At 44.7% G+C, this 21,655-nt stretch overlaps 1 protein-coding gene across 1 annotated transcript; it reads left to right on the plus strand.

Moving 5' to 3' along the window:
- The first annotated feature begins 1,262 nt into the window (after nucleotides 1-1,262).
- Nucleotides 1,263-20,179, plus strand: sgip1b (SH3GL interacting endocytic adaptor 1b). Its single transcript, XM_072688421.1, has 23 exons — nucleotides 1,263-1,670; nucleotides 2,916-2,979; nucleotides 4,697-4,721; nucleotides 4,831-4,887; nucleotides 5,665-5,722; nucleotides 6,611-6,783; nucleotides 6,962-6,973; nucleotides 8,226-8,237; nucleotides 8,977-9,001; nucleotides 9,147-9,222; nucleotides 9,433-9,509; nucleotides 10,609-10,689; nucleotides 10,769-10,843; nucleotides 12,069-12,767; nucleotides 12,873-12,982; nucleotides 13,107-13,260; nucleotides 13,486-13,597; nucleotides 13,767-13,922; nucleotides 14,564-14,696; nucleotides 14,992-15,194; nucleotides 15,606-15,670; nucleotides 16,772-16,936; nucleotides 17,070-20,179. Exons 1-23 carry the CDS (start codon nucleotides 1,661-1,663, stop codon nucleotides 17,090-17,092), a joined length of 2,565 nt encoding a protein of 854 aa, XP_072544522.1. The 5' UTR covers nucleotides 1,263-1,660; the 3' UTR covers nucleotides 17,093-20,179.
- Nucleotides 20,180-21,655: the final 1,476 nt, after the last annotated feature.

The following is a 21,655-nucleotide window of genomic DNA, read 5'->3' on the forward strand; positions in this document are numbered from 1 at the left end:
GTTTAGAGCTTGTGTGACGTCAACAGAAAGCCAGCTACGTTAACTTGATTAAACAATCGGGTTAATGTTTTAATGATCATTTTTGTTTTCATTTTGTTTGTCATTATTATTTTTCACATAACTAATTTATTTTAATACTGAACTCGCCAAAAAAATGGGAGAAATTGAATCCCTCTGGAATCCGTTTCAATGAACCAGACGTCCGATTCAATGATTCAAATACAAATCAGGCGAGTCGGTTTAACGAAAAGAGACAGATCCAAAGAACCGATTCATTCAGCTTTGGGCGGCTGGGTAGCTGGTTGCTTTCATTGTTTATTTATAGTGTTTATTTTTGTTGTTTTATTATTATTATTTTTGTGTTTGTTTGTTTGTTTTCAGAAGCTTAATTTATTTTAACGCCGAACTAGCCGATAATGGCGAGAAGATTGTTTCGTTTCTGGAACCGATTCTCTTGAATATCCGATTTAACTTTTCAAATACAAATACAAAACTTTATAATTGTAAAATAGATAGACAGAATACCTTGATCTTCAATACTCTAGCTTAGGCAGCTAAATAATGTATTTTAACAATTTATAAAAATGATTTTCTAAAGCTGTCTGTTTCAATTAACCGAGCGTCCGATTCAACTATTAAAAAACAAAACAGGCGAGTCGGTTTTACTGAAAAGAACCATATCAAAAGAACCGATTTGTTCACGAATCGCTAGCTACCGTACATATAGCCAATTTTAGCCAGCTTCGCTTGTAGTTGTATCCACTGTTTATTTGCTTACTTATTAAATTTAATGCAATTATTTTATTCATTTTTTTCCTTTTGTTGTGTTTTTTTTCCGCACACATACTTCCCTTTAACAATTCATGGTAAAATGGTTTTATTAGTTTATGCAACTGATTCTCTAGAGCTGTCCATTTCAATACCCCCGAACACTTGATTCAACGACTCGCTTTACTGAAAAGATCCTGATCGAAAGAACCGATTCGTTCACGAGAGCCTAGTTTTAGGCAGCGGGCCTGTTTTTATCCAGTATTTATTCGTTTAATTTATGTTTTTCATTCACTACTAATTCCTTTTACCAGTTCAGCTTTCAAGAGCCACCCAGTACAATGAACCGAACGTTTGAGTCAACAATTGAAACTCCAGGCGAATCGGTTTCCTGAAAAGATCCTAACCGAAAGAACCGATTCGTTCATGAGAGCCAGGTTTTAGGCAGCGGCGCAGTTGTACCCACTGGTTATCTGTTTCATTTTATTCATTTTAATTTGATAATGATATGAAACGACTCATACGCGAATTATTATTGAATATAACTTATTTAAAAACAAGAAAGCTTCGCTTCGTCCGATTCGTTTGAACCGACCGCTAGACTGCGCTGTCAAATATGCCTCCGTTTTAGGAGCCGGGTGTGTGTGTATGTATGTGTGTGTGTGTGTGTGTGTGTCCGTGCGTGCTCGTGCTGTTTCCTCCAGCGGGATAAACCTGCCCTAACCCTCCCTGACTGTCCTCAGCATCCTCCCTCTGCACCGAGGAGAAAGGAGAAGGAGAAGCAGGCAGCAATCTCAGGATTATGAACCGTCCTTTCGCCGACCTCTGTCACCGTACCCTTCGCCCGTCTCCTCCTCGCCACCGAAACACAGCGGAATGAGAAGCTGCGACCATGATGGAAGGTAAAACACGCAGAAACGCTCAGACTTGAACCTGCAGACCATCGTTTCCATGCCGTCCATCCTAACTGTCAGTCTGTGAGGAGACGTTGCCTGGATGTTCAGGACTGGGGTGTTGTGCTAGCATGCCTGTGTGTGTGTATCTGTCTCTGTGTGTGTGTGTGTGAGTGTGTGTGTAGGTCTCTCCGTCCCTTGCCTCCCTCTCTCTGAGGTTGTGTGGTCCATGGACACCTGGTCAGACAGCTATTATTAATTCATCATGACCCCATCCTTAATACTGTGTACCACCTGCTGAAGAGTGAGTGGCCTGCCTCCTGATCTTCAGGCCTCGGATCATTGCTTTCTGATGGAGGGCCTGAGAGAGAGAGAGTCAAAAAAATGAGGACACCCCCATGAAAGCCTTTATCTTTTTGAACATAGTCAAACATCTGCAGATCTGATGTGTCTCCATGTGCTCAAATACTGAGAGATGGAAGATGCCCCCCACTTGACCAGAACATGGTTGGAGAGGATTTTCTGGAGGTTTAGTCTGGTCTGCTGAGTGGTGAAGAAGATCACCATCATGACCAGATTCAAAGAGCTCTCTAAGGCCTTCAGAAAGAGGGTTGGAGATGAAGAGGAGTCTGGCCATGATGGTGATCTTCTTCACTACTCAGCAGACCATCATGGCCAGCCTCATCTTCATCTCCAACCCTCTTTCTGAAGGCCTCAGAGAGCTCTTTGGATCTGGCCATGATGGCCAGTTGGAGATGAAGATGAGTCTGGGAAGGGGGGTTTGAGAAGATCTCAGAACTGTTAGAAATCAGCCGCTGTTCCACTAAATGGTGTTATGTGGTGTCCTACTTTCTCACATGTATTGGCTAGGTGCTAGAATCTCCCAGTCAGGACTTCCTCAGCCAGCTAGGAACTGGTTGTAGCTTTTGAAGTTGGCCTGGCTTGTTTCTCCTTGTAGAAAAGTTCACCCTTCCAAAGCTCCAGCCAGACCCTGCAGGCTGTGGATTCCCACGTCTCGTTCTGAGGGACGTTTAGGTACGCTGCCAGGACCTTAGGGTATGTGTCTTGTCAGAGGACCAACACAGACTAGCTTAGAGTGAGGAAGGAACAGTGCTGTAGACCTTCGAGCTTGGCTTAGTGTACGGACGAAAAAACAAAGGCCACTCTAGGTGGCTTGAAGATGATCTGAGGAAGGTGATTGTGCTCTTCTGACCCCTTCGCATGTCCACTTCTGTCTCCGTCTGTCTTCCACAGGACTGAAAAAGCGTACCCGAAAGGCTTTCGGGTTACGCAAGAAAGAGAAGGACACTGACTCCACGTGAGTAAGCCCAGTCGGTGATTCTCAGCTTCACAGATTTCAGATTTCCACACTGCTCAGTGTTTGAGAATAGCGCGTTCAGGGGGTGGGGGGGTGGGGGGTGGTTTGGTGTGAAAGTGTGCTTCACTGTAGAGAAACCTGGACAATTTTATCTCCTATCCAGAACCCACCGGTTAAGCTACATGTATCTTCTGGGCGTTATTATTGAATGATGATGATGATGATGATGGTGGTAAAATAGTGGAGAATCTCAACTAATCCAGGTTTCTTTAGGGACTACTTTCTGTAGCTGCACTACACCCTAAAGGCAGCATGTATCCCTCCACCGTTTTAATGATCTGGTTTTAAAAGCAAGTTCTAGAGCCGAGCTCTTCTCAGAACTCTGGTAGAACAGTGTCTCAGGCATCAAGCAGCATCTTCATCACCATTAGGTGAAGAACCTTCTGTGAGGAGCTTTTATTAGAGCTTCAGACGTCTGCTTCCCTTCACCTCCACTGATCCAACAGATCTTTAATTAAACTTAAAATTTGATATTTGAATATTGCTTTAATTTTACAGCTTAGGTCGTATAGTTTCCGTGCACGCTACACCATGTCGGTTAAAGAGACGACAGTTGAGATTCTGTATATGAATTTAGGTTGGACTGTTGCAGCATTAGCATTAGCATTCAGTTTCTGCAATCAGATCGTATGACAAGTCCGATGTAAACAACCAGCACGGGATACACGGACCTATTCTCACATTCCGAAAGCGGTACGAGAAAGATCTTGACCAGTGTTGGTTAGCGCCCCAGGCTATTGATAACAGGGTTGTGGGTTCCTGGAGACTTGGGCTCGGGTAAGCTGCCACTGTTGGAGGCTAAATTCCAGCTGTGTCCAACACTAATGCTGAACATGGTTGGCTTGTCATGTCTGGTCTTGATCAAATCAGCCGTTCATCAACTGGAACATCTGACCAACATGGCCAGGTCAGATCGTCCGCTATGTTCACTAGGTGTGCTACGAATCTTAATACTGCTGTCCAGGGATCTTATAGATTTTGGAGGAGCATTGCTGAGAGGATTTGATTGTATTCAGCGACAAGTACTGGATGAAGCACCAGCATCCATCATTCCAGAGAACCCAGCCCTCCCACTGCTCCACAGCTCAATGCTGGGGAGCTTAATACCCCTCTACTAGCCCACTCCTGGCATTAGTCAGCATGGAGCCAATAGGGTCATGATGTTGATCTGCCCCAGAGAGTCCTATTCTATTGGCAGTACTTCTTCTCTACAGGGACTAGACAAGCTGTGAGCATGTGAGCATTCCCACATCTGTGTCAGCAATGGGTGTGACGTAAAGTAGCGTAATAGTGCATTCATTAGAAGGGGTGTCCACAAACATTTGGACATGTAGTGTCCATATAGTGTATCCAGCCATGGTCCGAAAACATGTCCGTTAAAGCAACCGAAATGCATGTGTACAGCTGTCCAATGGGGGGGGGGGGGGCGCTGCGCTCTAAGCGTGATTTGCATTTACTGCAGTGAAGTAAAAGTAAACTCCACTCCCAACCTGTAGAGGGAGCCTGGGAGCATAAAATAGCTATTCTTGCACACTGCTGTTTTAAAGCTACAAGTAATTTCCATAACTACACGCATCTGATTAATGTCTGATTCATCTGTCAACGTCTAAGGGACGTTCTAACGAGGTTCTTTTTTTTTTCCTCTCTGTTATTACAGGGGATCACCGGACAAGGACAGATCAGTAAGTGCAGTACAGGAAAGGCATCTGCTCAGCTTTCAGCGTAGACCTGTTTTGATCCCAGGTTTTCGTATTTGCTTTGTAATCCCGCTCTGCTTCCTGTCGTTCCCAGAAAAAGGCCAATGGAGCTCCGAACGGTTTCTACGGCGAGATAGACTGGGATCGATATGTAAGTATCTGCTCCTCCAAACGTTAGTAGACATGTCTGGTAGCTGAGGTGCACTTCTTAATTCTCAAATGGAAGAAGCTAGGCTAACACTGCTAACCAACACTGGACTCAGACTGTCACCAGTCTCAGCGCTCATATGCATCCACATCTTCATATATGTGACCGATCGGTGTGGTTTAGAAGCAATAGTTGCATGATGTTATTTATTATATATGCATTTCTCTCAAAATTAGCTGAAACTCTATGTTCTCGGCTAGCGGCATCATCTCAAATCACATCATGCTCCCTACGTAGTGCACACATAAATTATTGAGCAGTGAGGGCATGATGAATAGAGGGCTGTCCGACCAGTTACTGGGTTTAACTGACGTCAGATCAGACACATCATGTATCGCTGTTTGGGTGGAGGTGCTGCTAATACCTAGAAACAACTTACAAAGTGCACTACGTAGGGGTGGGGGAGTGATTTGAGACAGGGCCTCATACTAGAAGTTAAAGAAGAGTTCCTTCACAGATTCAAACTTCAGTTTTAGCGTCGATCTTCGAGACACAGCTCCCATCGCAGGTTAGGAGGAGGAGGAGGATGTTCGGTGATGTACACCAAGAGAAGAGATTGGTGATAGTCTGAGCACAGTGTTTGATAGCAACTTTAGCCTAGCATCTCCCGTCGTGAGCTAAGGAACGTACCACACCACACATCTGATCGACTGATTTTGGGCTCAGTGATTGATCAGTCAGTGCCTAACCCAGTGCCTTCTCCCTCCTTTCCCATCCCAGAACTCCCCAGATGTGGATGATGAGGGATACAGCATTCGGCCTGGAGAACAGGGGGCCAATATCCTTTCAGCTGGGCAGAACCACTGCTCGGTGGACCCTGCAGTGCTGTACAGATCTGGTCTAGTGGATTTAACTAAGACAGCATTAAGGGTCGATTCCCCAGACTGGGCTTTTTGGACTATGGATCATTCTGAATAGTGATTCTCCAATAAAAGTCAAATGTAGTCAGCCCTTGAACCTGTTTGAAACAGATCTGAGCCACATTCATAAAGTCGTAAGTCTTAAGCCGATTTGTGGCCATGTACACCAATCAGCCATAACATTAGTACCACCAGTAGTGAGCATGTCCCCTTTGTGTTGCCACAACACACTCTGACCATTCGAGTCATGGGCCCCCACAAGACCAGGCATCAGGCGTCCTGCAAGTTGTGAGGTGGAGCCTCCATGAGCATCGGTGAGCCTCGAACCCGGGTTCACTGGTTCTCCTTCCACGATTGAAGCACTCTTGGTAGGTACGGATCACTGCGTACCGTGAACACCCCACCCCACAAGACCTGCCTGGCGTTTTGGAGATGTTCTGACCCAGTCGCTCAGAACATCACAGTTTGGTTCTTGGCCATGTGCCTCAGATTCTCACTCTTGCCCATTTTTCCTGCAACCTTCATCACCTTCAAGAACTTCAAGACTGTTCTAATATATGTCTAATATATAGATCCAGCTCTTGATCGATGTGGCCACTGTAGATGAAGATTGGCAGTGTTTTTCATTTCACCTGGTGATAATGTTATGGCTGATCGTGTATCCCTAATGAGAAAATCAGATCTGAGCAAAGCAACGAGGCTCGTAAGTGCTTTTCTTGCTCATCTAGGATACGTAGTCCTTAGCCAGACCCCTTTACCAGCGTAGGCTTCAGGACCGAACGCAGTCTTCCTTAACACAGCTCCACCAACCCCCAAAACCAAGACCTTCTACTCGTCCAGCGAATCGGAGGGTGAGGATGAGCAGGGGAAGAAGTTTAAGATTAAGATCAAGCCTCTGGCGCCGGACAACGGTACCGTGCCCACCATGGATGAACTGAAGGCCTCTGTGGGCACCCTGGCCATCTCTCCTTCACCACTGGTACGAGTCAGTCTTGACCAAACAGTCAGCTTGCTGCCTGTACACTCACAGTATACACTGTATACGTGCCTTTACCCGATATTGGGGACAGTGGTCAGAAAGACACCCATGTGCTAATGTCTCCGTGTCCTCACAGTGTCCTCACTTTTGCTTTCTCCCTGATTTCCACTCGCAACAGAGGAGAAGTCCGGTAAGTGCGGCGGTCTTTCGGGGGCTTCCACACTGAATCGCCACACTGATAATGTGGTCAGGTTAAGGCTCATTTATACTCTGTCATCGCTGCCACCGCCCACATGCTAATATACGTCCTTCATGTTGGTATGGATGTTAAGCACCGTGTCCACTAGAGGGCAGCTCAGAGTCGCAAGGTTCGGATGTCCGTGGCTATTGGCTAAATACATACATCGCACACCCCACCTTCCGTGTGCACAAATACGGACACGGCGAATGCGGAGTACGGACCAAAGGCTCCCTCCGTATCCGTATTTAGAGCTGAGCATAAATGAGCCTTTAGCATGTTGAAGCACAGTGTGTAGTGTCTCGTGGTTCTCGTGGTCCATGTGCCTCTTAGACCTTAGAACAAATAGCATGTGATAGCAGCCCATGGAATTGGAAGCTCTTCGGCTAAGAAAAACAACAGGTATTAAACCGTACCCTCAAGGGGACAAAACCTTGTCCCCTTGACTAGTCTCAGGACCTTCAGTTGGCACCATGCAGCATGTCTTGAGGAAATAAACTACAGGAGCTTTGAGGGCTCAGAGTGGCTCAGCTACCACTGCGGCCCAATGGGGTCGCTTTGCCATCAGCAGCCGGAGTCAGAAAGAGCACAACTGGCCGTGCTCTCTCCGGGTGGGTAGATGGCGCTCTCTCCCCCTCTTATCACTCTTGAGGCCTCCGTTAGCTGGTGCGGTGGAGCTGGGGACCCGGCCCTTTCCTCTTGAGTGTGTCGACTGCCTGGCGATGTTATAAAAGAGGCGGTGGCTGGGGGCTAGGGGGCTATGAATGGGTGGGTTAATTGGCAGAACCCGATTAGGAGCTTTGGGATAGATGCGAGCTTGTGGGCAGGGCTGAGAGGCCGTTTCTGCTGGCCGGCTAAAGTGAACAGACAGTTGCCAGATAGGTAATGTTCCTGCTAGGACGCTTAATAGCATTGCAGGGATTTCCAGTGATTGCATGGCATATTTGCGTGGTGCATTCTGGGGATTGTAGTGTTTGTGAATTCTGTTGAACCGTTGAGGCTGGGGGATGTAATGGCATGGTTTGTGCAGTTGTTTGACTTTGTTTTGTTTAGGAATACGTCGTGTTTTAGAGCTAGACTTTGGTTTAAGCCTGATCCAAACCTCAAAATTTGTTTATTTATTTATTTATTTATTTTTTAAACAACTGATCTATCACTCACTCTCTGACCAGGTCTCTTCTTTCTTCCCTTTTGCCGACCGCAGAGGCGCAGTCCGGTAAGTTTGCGTTTCTCAGTTCCACTACATGTCCAAAAGTATCCAGACACTGCAGTAAGGAGCACTTATTGCAGGTGCTGGTCAGATCTGATTGAACCAGTCTTTTTAAAAATGGTCGACCCCAAAAGTAAAGCACAGTTCATCCTGAGGAATGATGCAGGACCTTCCCAGAAGCCATGCGGGTGGCATCAGCAATCGGCTGTTTGTGACCAGTATCAGTCTCTTTAGTGTATACATTGCTCGCATAGCCTCCATAGAAAAGCACTGACCAGTAGAATGGGATGTTCTGGGGAAGCCACACATGAGTCTAAGGTCATCACATCAGCTAGAGGGGTAGCTATGAAGGGTCCCGGCATTGGTCTGTGCAGTTTCTCTGGAGTGATGGAGCTCCATCTAAAACCTTTGGGATGCTCTTATGGTCGAGTGCAATCGAATCCTCCTGGCTGAGCGTTTAGGACCCTTGATTTCAGAGGAAGCATTGGACAAGCAGATGTCCACATACTTTTTAGGCATATAGTGCGTGAGTATTTGCAGTAGTACGATGCTGGATGGAAGATTCTGAATCTCTCAGTCAAGTACTTGCTGCTAAGGGTGTAAGAAAACATCAATATATCGAAGTATCGCGATATTATGTTCCACTGCATGATGCTCATGAATGCTTAGAGAGCTTTATCCATCCCATAAACACACTCTGTGGTCTTTATCCACCTGTTACCTTCCCCTCTGTTCTTCTTCACAGTGCCCGCTGAAACGGAACACGTCAAGTAAGTGTGTGTGTGTGTGTGTGTTGCATTAGTGGGGGTTAAGAGCTGTCATTTAACTGGTTTATTACTAAACACATAGTTGTTATTGTTATTATATTTTAGCCATATTCACAGAGTATTTGGTTTTGGTCCTCTGCTATTCCAGGTGAGGAGATAGCCAGGCCTAGACGTTCAACTCCAACACCCACCCCAACCCCAGGGCCTGGCCCAGACACGCCTAGGTTAGTCTACCATTGGCTAGCTTATGCAATGTTCATGTATTCTTGAGTTAAAAAGGAGCTCCAGAAACTTGCTGTTTTTGATTGTTCTAGAATTTGCTAGTCATGCATATTGTTAATCATGCTAATCTAATTATTATTTTTTATTTTGTTGTTATTATTATTATTATTATTATTATTGTTGTTGTTATTGTTGTTGTTTTTGTCTTTCAGTAAGAGGTTATCGGACCATGCCTCAGCTTTCTTCGGCCCTCCGTTTGAGACAAACTTTGAAGCACAGAACGCAGAAGGTAAAATACAGACACTTATGATATAAATTGCAAAATGCCAAAAATGTGGAATCCCGGTCATGCTCTCCACAGAGAGAGCGCAACTGGCCTTGCTCTCTCCGGGATTGTAGATGGCGCTCTTTCCCCACATCGTTTCTTTGCGACGTTGGCCAGGCGTGTTGATTGCCCGGCGATGTTGCATCGGGTTGCAACGGATACGTACGGGTTGGGTAGTTGCCGGTCCAATTTGGGGAGAAAATGGGTCTCAATCTCATGCTAACATCTTGTTCAAGAATAAATCATATTTTGTTTTTGTTTGTTTGTTTGTTTTTGTTTTTTTGCTGTTAACCTCCACAAGAGTTACCTAAAGTGGAATTCCACTGATTTTTACACAACTGCAGCGTAACGGTGGTGTTATAAACACAGTCGTTCAGAGTTGGAGGTTTGGCGTGAAATTCACTGTAGAGAAACTGCACTCCATGAATGGAACCAGGGTTCGGTCGCCATGACTACGATACAAGTGTAGCCAACATTTTATATACCATCCAAACCCACCAGTGAAGTTGCACGTGCCTTCTGAGTTTTATATGGAATGATGATGATGGTAATATAGCAGCAATATATATATATATATATATATATATATATATATATATATATATATATATATATTCTTTGGGGACTATTTTTTGCCACATGTCGCTCTGCATGTATCCCTCCACCAGGAATGTTTGGAGTTTTTTTGGTTTCTTTAATAAATAGAATGTTTTCGATCCCAAATCTTCTCAAAACTCTGGTAAAACAGTGTCTCAGCCATTTATTTGGCGTAATAACGTTTTTGAGAGCTTTTTGAGAGGCATTAGACTCTTGAGACGAATGGTTCCATTCACCACCACTGTGAACGATTCTGACTGTACTTTTCTCTGGAACTGTAGCGTTTCCCATCAAACCCCACGCTGAACGCCTTTGTTTACGTCCTTGAATTCCTCTTTAATATGTACGAGCTATTGGTAGAATACCTAAAACACGCTGTGTTCTTTTAGAGCACTTCAGCTCTGATTGCCCCTCACGATGTTGACCTTTTCTGGGTTATATTCAAAACTCCTCTCCCCATGTTTAGTTTTCATAGTGGAACCGGAGCTCTGGTGTCAATCAACTCCGCGGGCCACCTCCCCTCTGAGCAGACCTTTCCCCACAGGAGGTAAAGTAGCACTGATTGAGCTTTTTCGCTGAGCCGTTTGTGAAGGAGTCGTTGTCTGATCGCTGGTCTGTTCCTGCAGCTCCCCCTCCTCTTCCTCCGAAGAACATTCCTGCCACTCCACCCGGCTTCAGCTCCAGCTCCCTGGAATCCTCTGGTAAGATCCATAGTTTCAGAACGTCACTGTAACGCTGTGTGTTCCAGCAGAGAGGTCGGTGTCTGCAGATCTCGTGGGGAGGGTGTTTGGTCTGGCTGTTGGATGTGGGAGCTGGGCGAGGGGTAGTGATACCTCCCCTGCTAATGCTGAGCTCCTGGGTTCTTCAATACAGCGACGTTCATTCAGTGAATCATGTAGTTTTCTAACGGTGGCAGAAAATGACTAAGTATTAATGTGTGTCACTGATCACCGTTAGCGAGACCAGTCAGATAACATGTAGGTTTGGTCTGAAACTGATGGACAGTTCAAATGGCAATCATCGGGGACCAAGCACCATTCGCCATTATGGAGCTAGTTTTTGTTGGGTTTATTATTCATTTTTTGGACTGGCCTGATTTATAATAAATCGAGGGTCTAGAAACAAGACTTTCGCACATGATTTGATTCTACATGTTAAACTTAATTAAATCATTAATATTATATTGAGTTATATATAGATATAATGCAGAGAATCACAACTCATACATTTTGTAAACGGATAATTATATGATGTTATTCATTCATTAATATCATCTCTAAATTAGCTTTTTGTCACCTAATTTAAAGAATGAAAATCTGCTTGGAGTTTTTTTTTTTTTATTAATTCTAAAAAAAAATGTATACAGTTAGGCTGTTATAACGGTAATGTCTCATACCACAGTATTTCAAAATTAGGCCGGTATTTTAAAATGACAACGTGTCTAATGTGGCAATTTTTTTGTTCTGTGTATCTCTAACTAGTACACGTCCAAATCAGCTCATCCCCCCATGTGCATTTAGAGGAGCCACAGGGTGGGGGCGCTGTGGGAGTTCCAATAAAAGCCAGAGCAAGCAAACCTGGATGAGCCAGTCTACTAAATGGTCCTGAAAACTCCTAAGACCGCCCCCTCGACTCAGATACGAGGCTTTATCCTGCTGGAACACCCTGTGTGCCTGTGCTGTGGTGTTTAGCCTGCTAGCTAACTTAGCTAAGCCTAGACACCCGGCTATGAGTCGCTCAACTTCGCTCCCAGACACTCTCTCAGTTTTCATGGTCAACACTTATGTCAGTAGCTCAGCAGTTAGGTGGAGCCGAGTTCCTGCCTTACGACCTACGGACTCCAGGACCAGGACCTGGAGTAGCTGGACGCTCTCTTGATCCAGTCAGTCACTAATCCCTGTGCTGTGTTTACATTTCTCTGGGCAGGTTATTACAGTGTTGTCCCCAGCGTGAGAGGAGAGGGCTCAGTTTCTGCGTATCGGGATGTCCTGTTGTCGGACACTACAGGGGGGCCGGCCATGCCTGACCTGGATAACGTCTTCGGCCCGGCTGAGACCCCCAAATCTGCACCAGAGACGGTGCAGTGCAGCTGGGTCAGCTTCAGCGACGGCTCCCCCTCCAGGCCTCCGCCCCCCGACGAACCTGCACCTTCCCCACCTCTCTCCTCTTCCCCTGCGGACTCGCCCCCTACGTCACCCCTCAACCTCCCGCCTCCAGACTCGCCCCCTCCTCCGCTGCACCCTATCCCACCTCCTGACTCTCCGCCACCTCCTCCTCCTTCCACCTCTCCACTCCCAGACTCATCCTCTGAGGAGTCATCACCTCCCCTGCCTTCCACCTTCCAGCTCCATGAACCTGGCCTGTCCCCCAGCACCCCGCTAACTCCAGCCAGCCCCGGCCTCCCTCCTCTACCTGCTGAGCGCTCCGCGTACGGGACCGTCCCGCCCTCTCTGGTTCTGCGGGACGAGGCCCGGAGGACGCCAGACTCTGTTGGACTTCGAGAGGAACTCCTCACATATTCTTGTTCACCCAAAGACTTTGGTCCAGGAGGCCTGCGGGGCACCCCACCCCCACTGCCTCCGCCCACCTACAGGAGCGTAGTGGCCTCACCAGGACCTGGCAGTGGTGAGTGTTTCCAAACGACTAAATTAAAGGGGCTTTATGTTTATATTTTTTCCCCAGAAGATAAGAGTGGCTGTATCGGTGTCACCTGAACTGTGTTCTCCTCAGGTCCTTCATCTCCTGCTCGGCCTGGCACACCTCTGTCAGCGGGCAGTCCAATACCGCCGCTGCCTCCGCGACCGTCCTCACGACCTAAACTCCCACCCGGCAGAGAATTGGTATGTTGACCTTCTTCAGGAAACAGGCAGGATTCTCAGCATTCGATTGGTAGACTGTGAGGAAGCTTCATCTGCATTACTAAACATGTACTAACCATAACTCTCGTGCGGCATGTTCTCACAGGCTCGGTCCTTCAGTCCTCCCGTCCACTCATGGAGTCCCCCGCCCTTCGCTCCTCTGGCACGAGCAGAGAGCACTTCCTCCATCTCCTCTGTGACCTCCCTCAGCGCCGCATCCACTCCCACACTGGGCCGAGAACTCAACCTGTCTGTCTCAGGTGAGCTGGGCAAGATCTGCTCCAGGATATGCTCCAGGACCACTGCCCAGTTTAATGTTCACCAAGCCAGAAAAAAAGCACTGGAGGGTTCCTGGTGTGGCTGGTTCTGCAGACATGGCAACACTGGGACCCCGTTGAGAAACGGACAGGACCTCTCTCAGAGACTGGAGTAATCCTTGCCTTTTAAACTTATATTGTATGCTTGTCCTGCTTTGTGTGTTTTAGCCTGTTCCCGAGGCCCGAGTCCACTCACCATGGGTCCACAGGACACTCTTCCTGTTGCAGCCGCCTTTACCGAGACCATTAGCGCCTACTTTAAAGGAGCTGACCCCAGCAGGTATGTACAGCATATTGCTAAGCCTCCTGGCCCTGGCATGTAACTCGCTTAATAGCTCACCCACACGTAGCATTCTGAAGATTCTCCACAAGGGGGTGCTATTAGAAGAATCCGAACGGTGCTTCACATCAGTGACCCTGTGTTCCCTGTGGTCCTCTGTGTGCTGTAGGTGTGTGGTGAAGATAACTGGAGAGATGGTGCTGTCCTTTCCAGCAGGCATAACGAGACACTTCTCCAACCACCCCACCCCACCAGTCCTGACCTTCACCATCAGCCACTACAGCCGGCTGGAGCAGGTGCTCCCCAACCCTCAGCTGCTCTGCTGGTAAAGTCAGCCTCAGCACTGCCGTTCTTGCACTTAAACCCTTCTCGCCAGGGGCGTTGTGGGTGGGCCAGCCGAGGCTTCTTTGGGTCTAAATATTTTGGGTCGTGCAGTTTACCATTACAGCCAAATTAGCTTTAACCTCACTTAACTATAGAAGACACCAAAGAGGCCTTGGCTGTTCAACTGTATAAAAGTATTTGGACACGCCTTCATTGCAAGCAATGAACACATCTTACAGCAACATCCTGCAGCAATTTAGGATTCTGTTGATGGGACACTGACTGTAACAGGGAGAACAGCGGCGTCTCCATCACTCCCCCATCATTTGGTGCTGGAGCTGCAGGAGGAGAACCTCTCTCCGGAACTGCTGTGTAACGCTGCGTAACCCATAGAGTCAGATTAGTGTAAAATCCTGTAGTATTACTCTACCGCCTCCACAGTCCACATGCTGCTTCTGGAGCTCTCAGCTTGTCCAGAAATGCATGTGTACAGCTGTCCACCAGGGAGAACATGTCAAGGCATGACGCTGGAGTTTATAGCGCAGATATGACTGATGGACCAGATGGACCACAGTGTTGTTATCTAGCAGGGTATTGGAAGAGGTCATTTACAGTGAAATGTGCTTCATGTCTTCTGTGCAGTGATACCATGCCAACTGTCTCTGACTGCAAGGAGTTTTGGGTGAACATGCCCAACCTCATGACTCATCTGAAGAAGGTGGCTGACCAGCGGCCTCAGGCCACCTATTACAATGTGGACATGCTGAAATACCAGGTGAGCTCTTAACCTAACCTGTGTCTTTCTGAACATACTCAAACATCTGGAGGTCTGATCTTCATGTGATCGAGGTGGAGGTAATCGAACTAAACTCACACACCTGAAGACACCTGTCTTTAATCATCATTTATAAAATTTAATTAATCGATACACACACACACACATTTATCACTCCTTCAAATGAGTGTGTCTCCCTGCCCACCTCCTCTTTTTCGTGGTAGAATATGAAGATCAAATGTCCAGATGTTTGAATACGGTTTCCATGTGGTGCAAAATGTCCCGCTCTGTCCAGGTGTCGACGCAGGGCATCCAGTCAACTCCACTGAACCTGGCGGTGAGCTGGCGAGGAGACGCCAACAGTACAGACCTCAGGATAGACTACAAATACAACACAGAGGCCATGCCCACCCCCGTGCCCCTCACCAACATCCACTTCTTGGTGCCCGTGGATGGTGGCGTGATGAAAGTGCAGGCCATGCTGCCACCAGCCACCTGGTGAGAGTCTGCCATGAATAATTAAGCCTTCATTCGTTATTAATGAGTCACTGGTGGAAAACCAAAGCCAGGGTTCGTTAAATATTCTGCCGTTTGAAAGAGTTTGGAATGTGTAACGCTGGGGTGCTACAACCGCACTTGGTGAGAACATAAATGCATGCAGTAGATGGACATGAGGTCCTACAACTTCAACATAGTCTCAGACTCCGGTCATTTTGAGACGTTGTCCAGCACAGTGGACAGTAATTGACTGTGTTTTGGGGTTTTTCTGTTAGTCAGGTGTGCATGAGCAGGGAAATCGGCAAGCTGTGCTGGGTTCTGGAGCTTGAGACCCCTGGTCATCTTGTTTTGCAGTGTAAGCCAAGTCAGTGTAGGCGCCATGTTTTGTTACTTGTTGCTTTATTCCCAAAGGAACCCAGAAACCCAGAAGATACTGTGGAAGATCTCAGAACTGTCACAGAAGTCAGAAAATGGAGGTAACTAAGACGTGTTTTCATTTTTTCAATCAACCCACTCTTACTGTAGTACTGAACAGCAGTAAGTCGAACTCAGTTAATTGAGAAATTTGACATTTTTCTGTAACTTAATTGCAAAATTAAGTGCAAAATGCAAAACGCATGTAAAAAGCTTTACAAAAGGTACAAATATTTGGTACGCATACTGAATACAGTACAGAACATTGTAAGATATTTGGGTATTTGTGGTTTAAACTACTCAAAACACTGAAAGATCAAGATCATTTATGACATAAATATAAATCGTTTAAACGTAGAAAACCATTTGGGAGACTCTCATCCTATTCCACAAGATGTCGCTGTTTTCCTTCTACTGCAAGCCAGCCATATATAATATATAATTATATATATAATATATAATTATGGCATTTTTATTATGTGATGGGTATAAAGTCTAAATTTGTAGATATATTTGGATAAAACAAAGTAACTTCCTTAGTAAGCCATACTTTGCCATCAAAAGCATACAAAATAATATATATCTTTGTTAATATATATATTTTTTATATTATATATATATGTATTACATTAAAATTATGTTTTTAAAAATATATGTAATGTGACATTCATTTTCAGGGGGGAGAAATGTATAAGAAAAAAATGAAATAAAACAAAAATGTTATATAAATTATCTGCAATTTAATACATAATTAAATTTATATGTATATAATTTTTATATATATATAATTTATATATAATATATTTTTTTTTTCTTTTAAACCCCACCACCACCAAAAAAAAAAAACATGTCACAGATCTGTTATAATGTTGTATTTTGACTCCCACTAGTGATAACTTATTTAAATGGTAATTTAATGATCATTAGTTAATTAGCTAATTAAGCGTGAGACTCTTATTTCAGAACACAACCTATGCTTTATTATGAAAAATTTATAAAAAACATTTAATGTCTAACAATATCAGACAGTAGCAGTAACCTGGCAGTTTTGGCTGTAGCCCTATAATATATATAAAAATGTATACAAATATAATCTAGTATATAATATGTAAAGTGTGTTTGCTGTAGTTTATGCGTCTCTCATCACTGTGCCGGTGTTTCAGGCGTGGGGGCGCTGCTGGGGCGCTTCCAACTTTCAGAAGGCCCCAGCAGGCCGTCTCAGCTGGCTGTGCAGTTCACCAGCGAGGGGAGCACTCTGTCCGGCTGTGACTTCCAGCTGATGGGAGCGGGCTACAGACTCTCCCTGGTGAAGAAGAGGTTCTCTGCAGGTTGGTTTCTCACGTTTGCTCGTTTACATTAAAAGCAGCAGGATGGTGTCTGCTCGGCTGCCACGGCTGCATCCGTCCTTCAGTTTTGTTGTATCTGCTGTCCTCCTACCTCTTCCTCTCTCTTCCTCCACAGGTAAATATTTAGCAGACAACTGACGCTTCTGCTGCTGCTGCTGCTGCTGTTGTAGCGACAGCCATAACCGCTGTTTGCGAAACGGACTGGTCTGAGGTGGGGGAGTGAGGACGCTTTACCACTACAGAGACTTTTAACCCGTTTTTAATCCTGAAGGACGGAAAACACCCAGACTAGTTCCTCTCTCTGGTGTAGAGTATCATCAGTGTGTTTGTGTGTATGTGTGTAGTAGCAGATATCGTATGTGTATCCAGTAAATTTCAGGACAAACGCAATATGCAAGAAGGCAGAGTTTCCTCTCATTCGAGTTCAGTGCGCCTCGTCTCTACACCCACCCCCCCACCCACCCCCCTCTCTCCGAATCGGACGTGTACAGACTCTGTGAGATGAGAGCAGCTGAAGCCGGGAGGTCTCCGTCAAGTTCATTTAAAACAAACCCCCCCCCCCAAAAAAATATCACGATCAGTTTATGAGCTCATGTATAAGCCCAGTCATTTCAGTATGGGTGTGTCACAAGCCCCACCCCCTCTTGCCCACTTCACTCTGATAGGACGCACCCGGAGGCCTCGTTTTGATCATTGACAGGCGGTACGCGAGAGGGTTCGATAGGGTTCAGTAGCGAGACTGATAGAGGGTATCTTTGTAGACATGACCTTCATTTCCTGCGTACGGGAGTGCCCAAAGACGTGGGTGCCTTAGTGCCAAGCCATTGGCAATCCAGTGTCCAGATTTCATCGCATTTACAGCATCTGGCGGACGCTTTTATATAGAGATGATTTATTTGATTATCTTTCATTTATTTAAACACGCTACAGAGGTCAGAAAACGTAGCGTTAGAGAAGTTTTGCTCAAGGACCTTATTACATTGTACGCTGAGGTGTTCTCCACTACCCTGGTCAGCTGGATTTAAAAGGAACTCTTAAACTCTGCATTGAAATGGACACAGCTTAACCCTTTAAAGCCTGAAACATCAAACAATGACCTGAAATTAAGTTTATTTCACCTTCTGACCAATTATTAAAAAAGAAAAAACATTAAACAGCACTTTAATCTAAGACCTAAACAAAAATTGTTTATACTTTGAATTATGTTTAAAATTTTAGAAGTCATTGCAAACTTAGAAAATTTAGAAATGTATTTATGTAAATAATGTTGTTTAATTTATTCTATTATATTGTTACATTTCCAAATATTATTTAAGAATTATTTTAAATAATTCATTATTAGGTCTCATTTAATACAAATGGCTTTAAAGGGATAAATCCACTACAAATAACAATAAAAACAATCCAGTGGCTCCAGAGAGTTAGAAGACAGGCTCTGTGTTCTGACGGTTTGTAGCCATCGCTTCGTTCGTCTTGTGTATTTGTATTTCTAGCTCTGCAGTATGAAACTCAGTTTGTATTAGTTTTGATGATGATGTTGGTTGCTCTGACGACATGTTCGAGTTCGGTCGGTTTGTCCTCTGGGGGTTTCGAGTGTTTTTGTGGTTGGAGTGAGCTGTTCGCTGATGTGATGCTACATAGGTTGCTGCCGAGATGCTGGTACAACTCTGGAATTCACGTTCCAAAAGCAATGCCTATACGTTTTCTTCTCACGCTTCTTAAAACAAGTACTTTACACAAAAGACGCAGCTTTCCTTAATGTTCTTACACTGTACAAAACTGTTCCTTTCTGGGGGGGTTTTCCACAGTGTGGATTTTTTGGTTTGTTTTGTTTTTTACATTTTTCCTGTAGCAATATCAAAGAATAATGTGTATAAATGTAACATAAGAATTGTTATATGTATATCCAAATGGGTATAGAGCTTTTATGTATTGTTCTTTTTATGTTTTTGTCTTTACATTCATTACTGCACTTTATTTATATTTGATTCGTACCTTTTTCACCTCGAATTCTAACATTTATTTATTACACATTTAACTGAACACCTTTCCATATCAAAAGCCCAGAACACTTTGCAAACTTCTGTACATCGCTACGGCAGAGTTTAGACACTGTTGATTCTCGAGTAGTCTGGAAATTAAGTAATCGCTCGTCTCCATTTATCATGTTGCTTTGTGGTTGCAGTGCTGTTTAGACCTTAAACACAGGACTACTACGTTACTACGTGGATTCACTGCGTTTTGAATGCTAGCTGTCGTCCCGTCACCTAGATCACATTCGTCCCTCACGTTTTCCAGCATGAGCCGGGTTCGAAGAAAAAGCCTCAAATAATCACTGGAACTCTGAATGCCGTTTATTTGGGTACGAGCGGGACGTTCTTCACGTTCTCGATGATGAATCAGGGCTTTGCATCGCTGAGGAACTGTACGCTGGACTATGGCAGCAATGAATGAAGGGGTCTTGATGATTTTTTACCTTGTGTTTCGTAGGCCTTATTTATGGAAGAATATTCCCACCAGGTAGAAAAGGAAGAATCTGCCTTGGTTTCCACCTTCCCTGGTTGTTTTTTTGTTTTTTTTTCTGCAGTGTTACTTTACAGTTTTGATGAAGTATCTTGACATAATGACCAGATTTCATGAAATTGAAGTCATTATGTTGAGATAACAAGTCGTTGTGATGAGATACTTTATCAGTTTTTTTGAGAAAATGAACCATTGACAGAACAAATTGCATTATAAAGTAAATCAAATATTGCAAAAATAAGTCATTATAAGTCAAAACAGCATTTTGAGGAAATATTAATGATAGCAAAAATATACATTCTTCAATACTTATATTATTAGGTATAAAATCTGGCAATTTGTTGTCCTTTTCTAAATGTCGGGAATGATTCTCCATACTTATCCGACCTGACAAAGGGAACTTGTGGAGGATTTGTGCTGCTGAAGTCATGTATGTACCATTTCACAGAAACGTCCTGTCACTTAAGTTTTCATCCCAGAGATTTCCTTCATGTGTGGAAAGTTAATATTTGTATTGGTCAGCTGGTTAACCTCCATCGTGTTCATCATCAAGAAAACGGAATATGCAAACATTTCATGTGTAGGATATGTCCTTCCCAGGTTTTAAGACAATATAAAGATTGAAAATGATAGGTATATCAAAAGTGGAAAATATTGTAATGTATCAACACAAAATACAAATAAAAAAATCCCCAAAATCAACCACGTTCCTAGAAGTTTCTCATCACTGTTTACAGCTTTGTCAGTATGTTCGCTGTATGTGAGCAAAATTATCAGGGGTCAGTAGCCACCAAAAGTGCTCCAAGGATGGATAACCGGTGAACCAGCAACAGGTGACCTGGATGACCAGAGTACATTGATTGTCATGGAGGCCCCACCTCACGGTGCCAGATACCACAGGACACCTTCAGAGGTCTAGTGCAGCCAACGCCTCGAAGGGTCAGAGCTGGTCAGAGAAGGACCTACACAATAGTAGGTTTAATGTTATGGCTGATCTGTGAATTTCCACAGACAAAAAAAAAGCCAGCCAAAATGCGGCGCCAGAAATGAGCAAAATGTCATTGGAGATGCATACCGATGGCACTGGGGCACCAAATTGTCTCGGGGGAACTGAATACAGAGTTACACCCACAGTGAAACATGGTGGTGGCTTATTCTGCTGCTAGTGGTCCAGGTCCATCTAGTGATGTAATTTGTTCCAGTAAACAGCAGGAGATGTTGGCCCAAAATCTGCCTCTTCTAGAACCCGAGGCTGAACCTGAATCATCTCAAGACACATCTGACGAATCCTCCACACAGCAATGCCTAGAGGAACTCGAAAGATCTGCGAGGGCGCTCCCAGTCTCCAGATATGAACCCAGTGGACAACCTGTGGTGTGTATGGAGGAGGGCGTCATCAAGACCATCAAGATGGGCAAGTGTTTTACAACCATCTGCATTACAGAAAGTGTCTGTTACTCTCTCCAGGGAAGGCCTCACCAAGTATCATCAGTGATGGTGTACATGGTGTATTATATATATATATATATATATATATATATATATATATATATTATTATTATTATTATTATTATTATTATTATTATTAAATTAAATAGAAAAATATGCAGATAATGGATTATTATTTTCAGAAATTGAGGATACAGCTATGTTCATTTTTAAGTGGGCCTTAACAACCTAACGTAAGGCTTAAAAGGCGCCGGAAGCTAAATCCCACCCGTTTCCGGCAGACCCGGATTGGCCTGTTATCTCAAACAGGAATCGCAGCTAAATGCAGTTAAAGTTTTCTGCAGTGTTCTAGCTAAGTGTTCTTAACATTAACTTAATTCAATTAAAATAAATAAAATCCTGTCACGAGCTTTATAACAACTTGAGCTCAGTAGCCATGGCCGCGTCTCAATCTGCGTGCTTGTCTGTACTTGTGTCTAGCCAAGTACACTCGCCCGAATGCCCGGATGTGACTCGTGTGGACTTGGCACAGCCAAATATCCCAGAATGCATTACGCACCCCGCTGCTGTTCCAATCGCAAAATGACCGTACTGCGTCCTCCCGGCCTCGGGAGTGTGCACTCCCGAGTCGCACTCGCCAAGTCAGCACTACCAAGTCCACCAGCCCGCACTTGGCGTACCTTGTATTGAGACACGGCCCCAGTTCTCTACACTTTTCTACTGCTAGCC

The sequence above is a fragment of the Salminus brasiliensis genome, chromosome 9 (genome assembly GCF_030463535.1).
Source record: "Salminus brasiliensis chromosome 9, fSalBra1.hap2, whole genome shotgun sequence".
Lineage (NCBI taxonomy): Eukaryota > Metazoa > Chordata > Actinopteri > Characiformes > Bryconidae > Salminus > Salminus brasiliensis.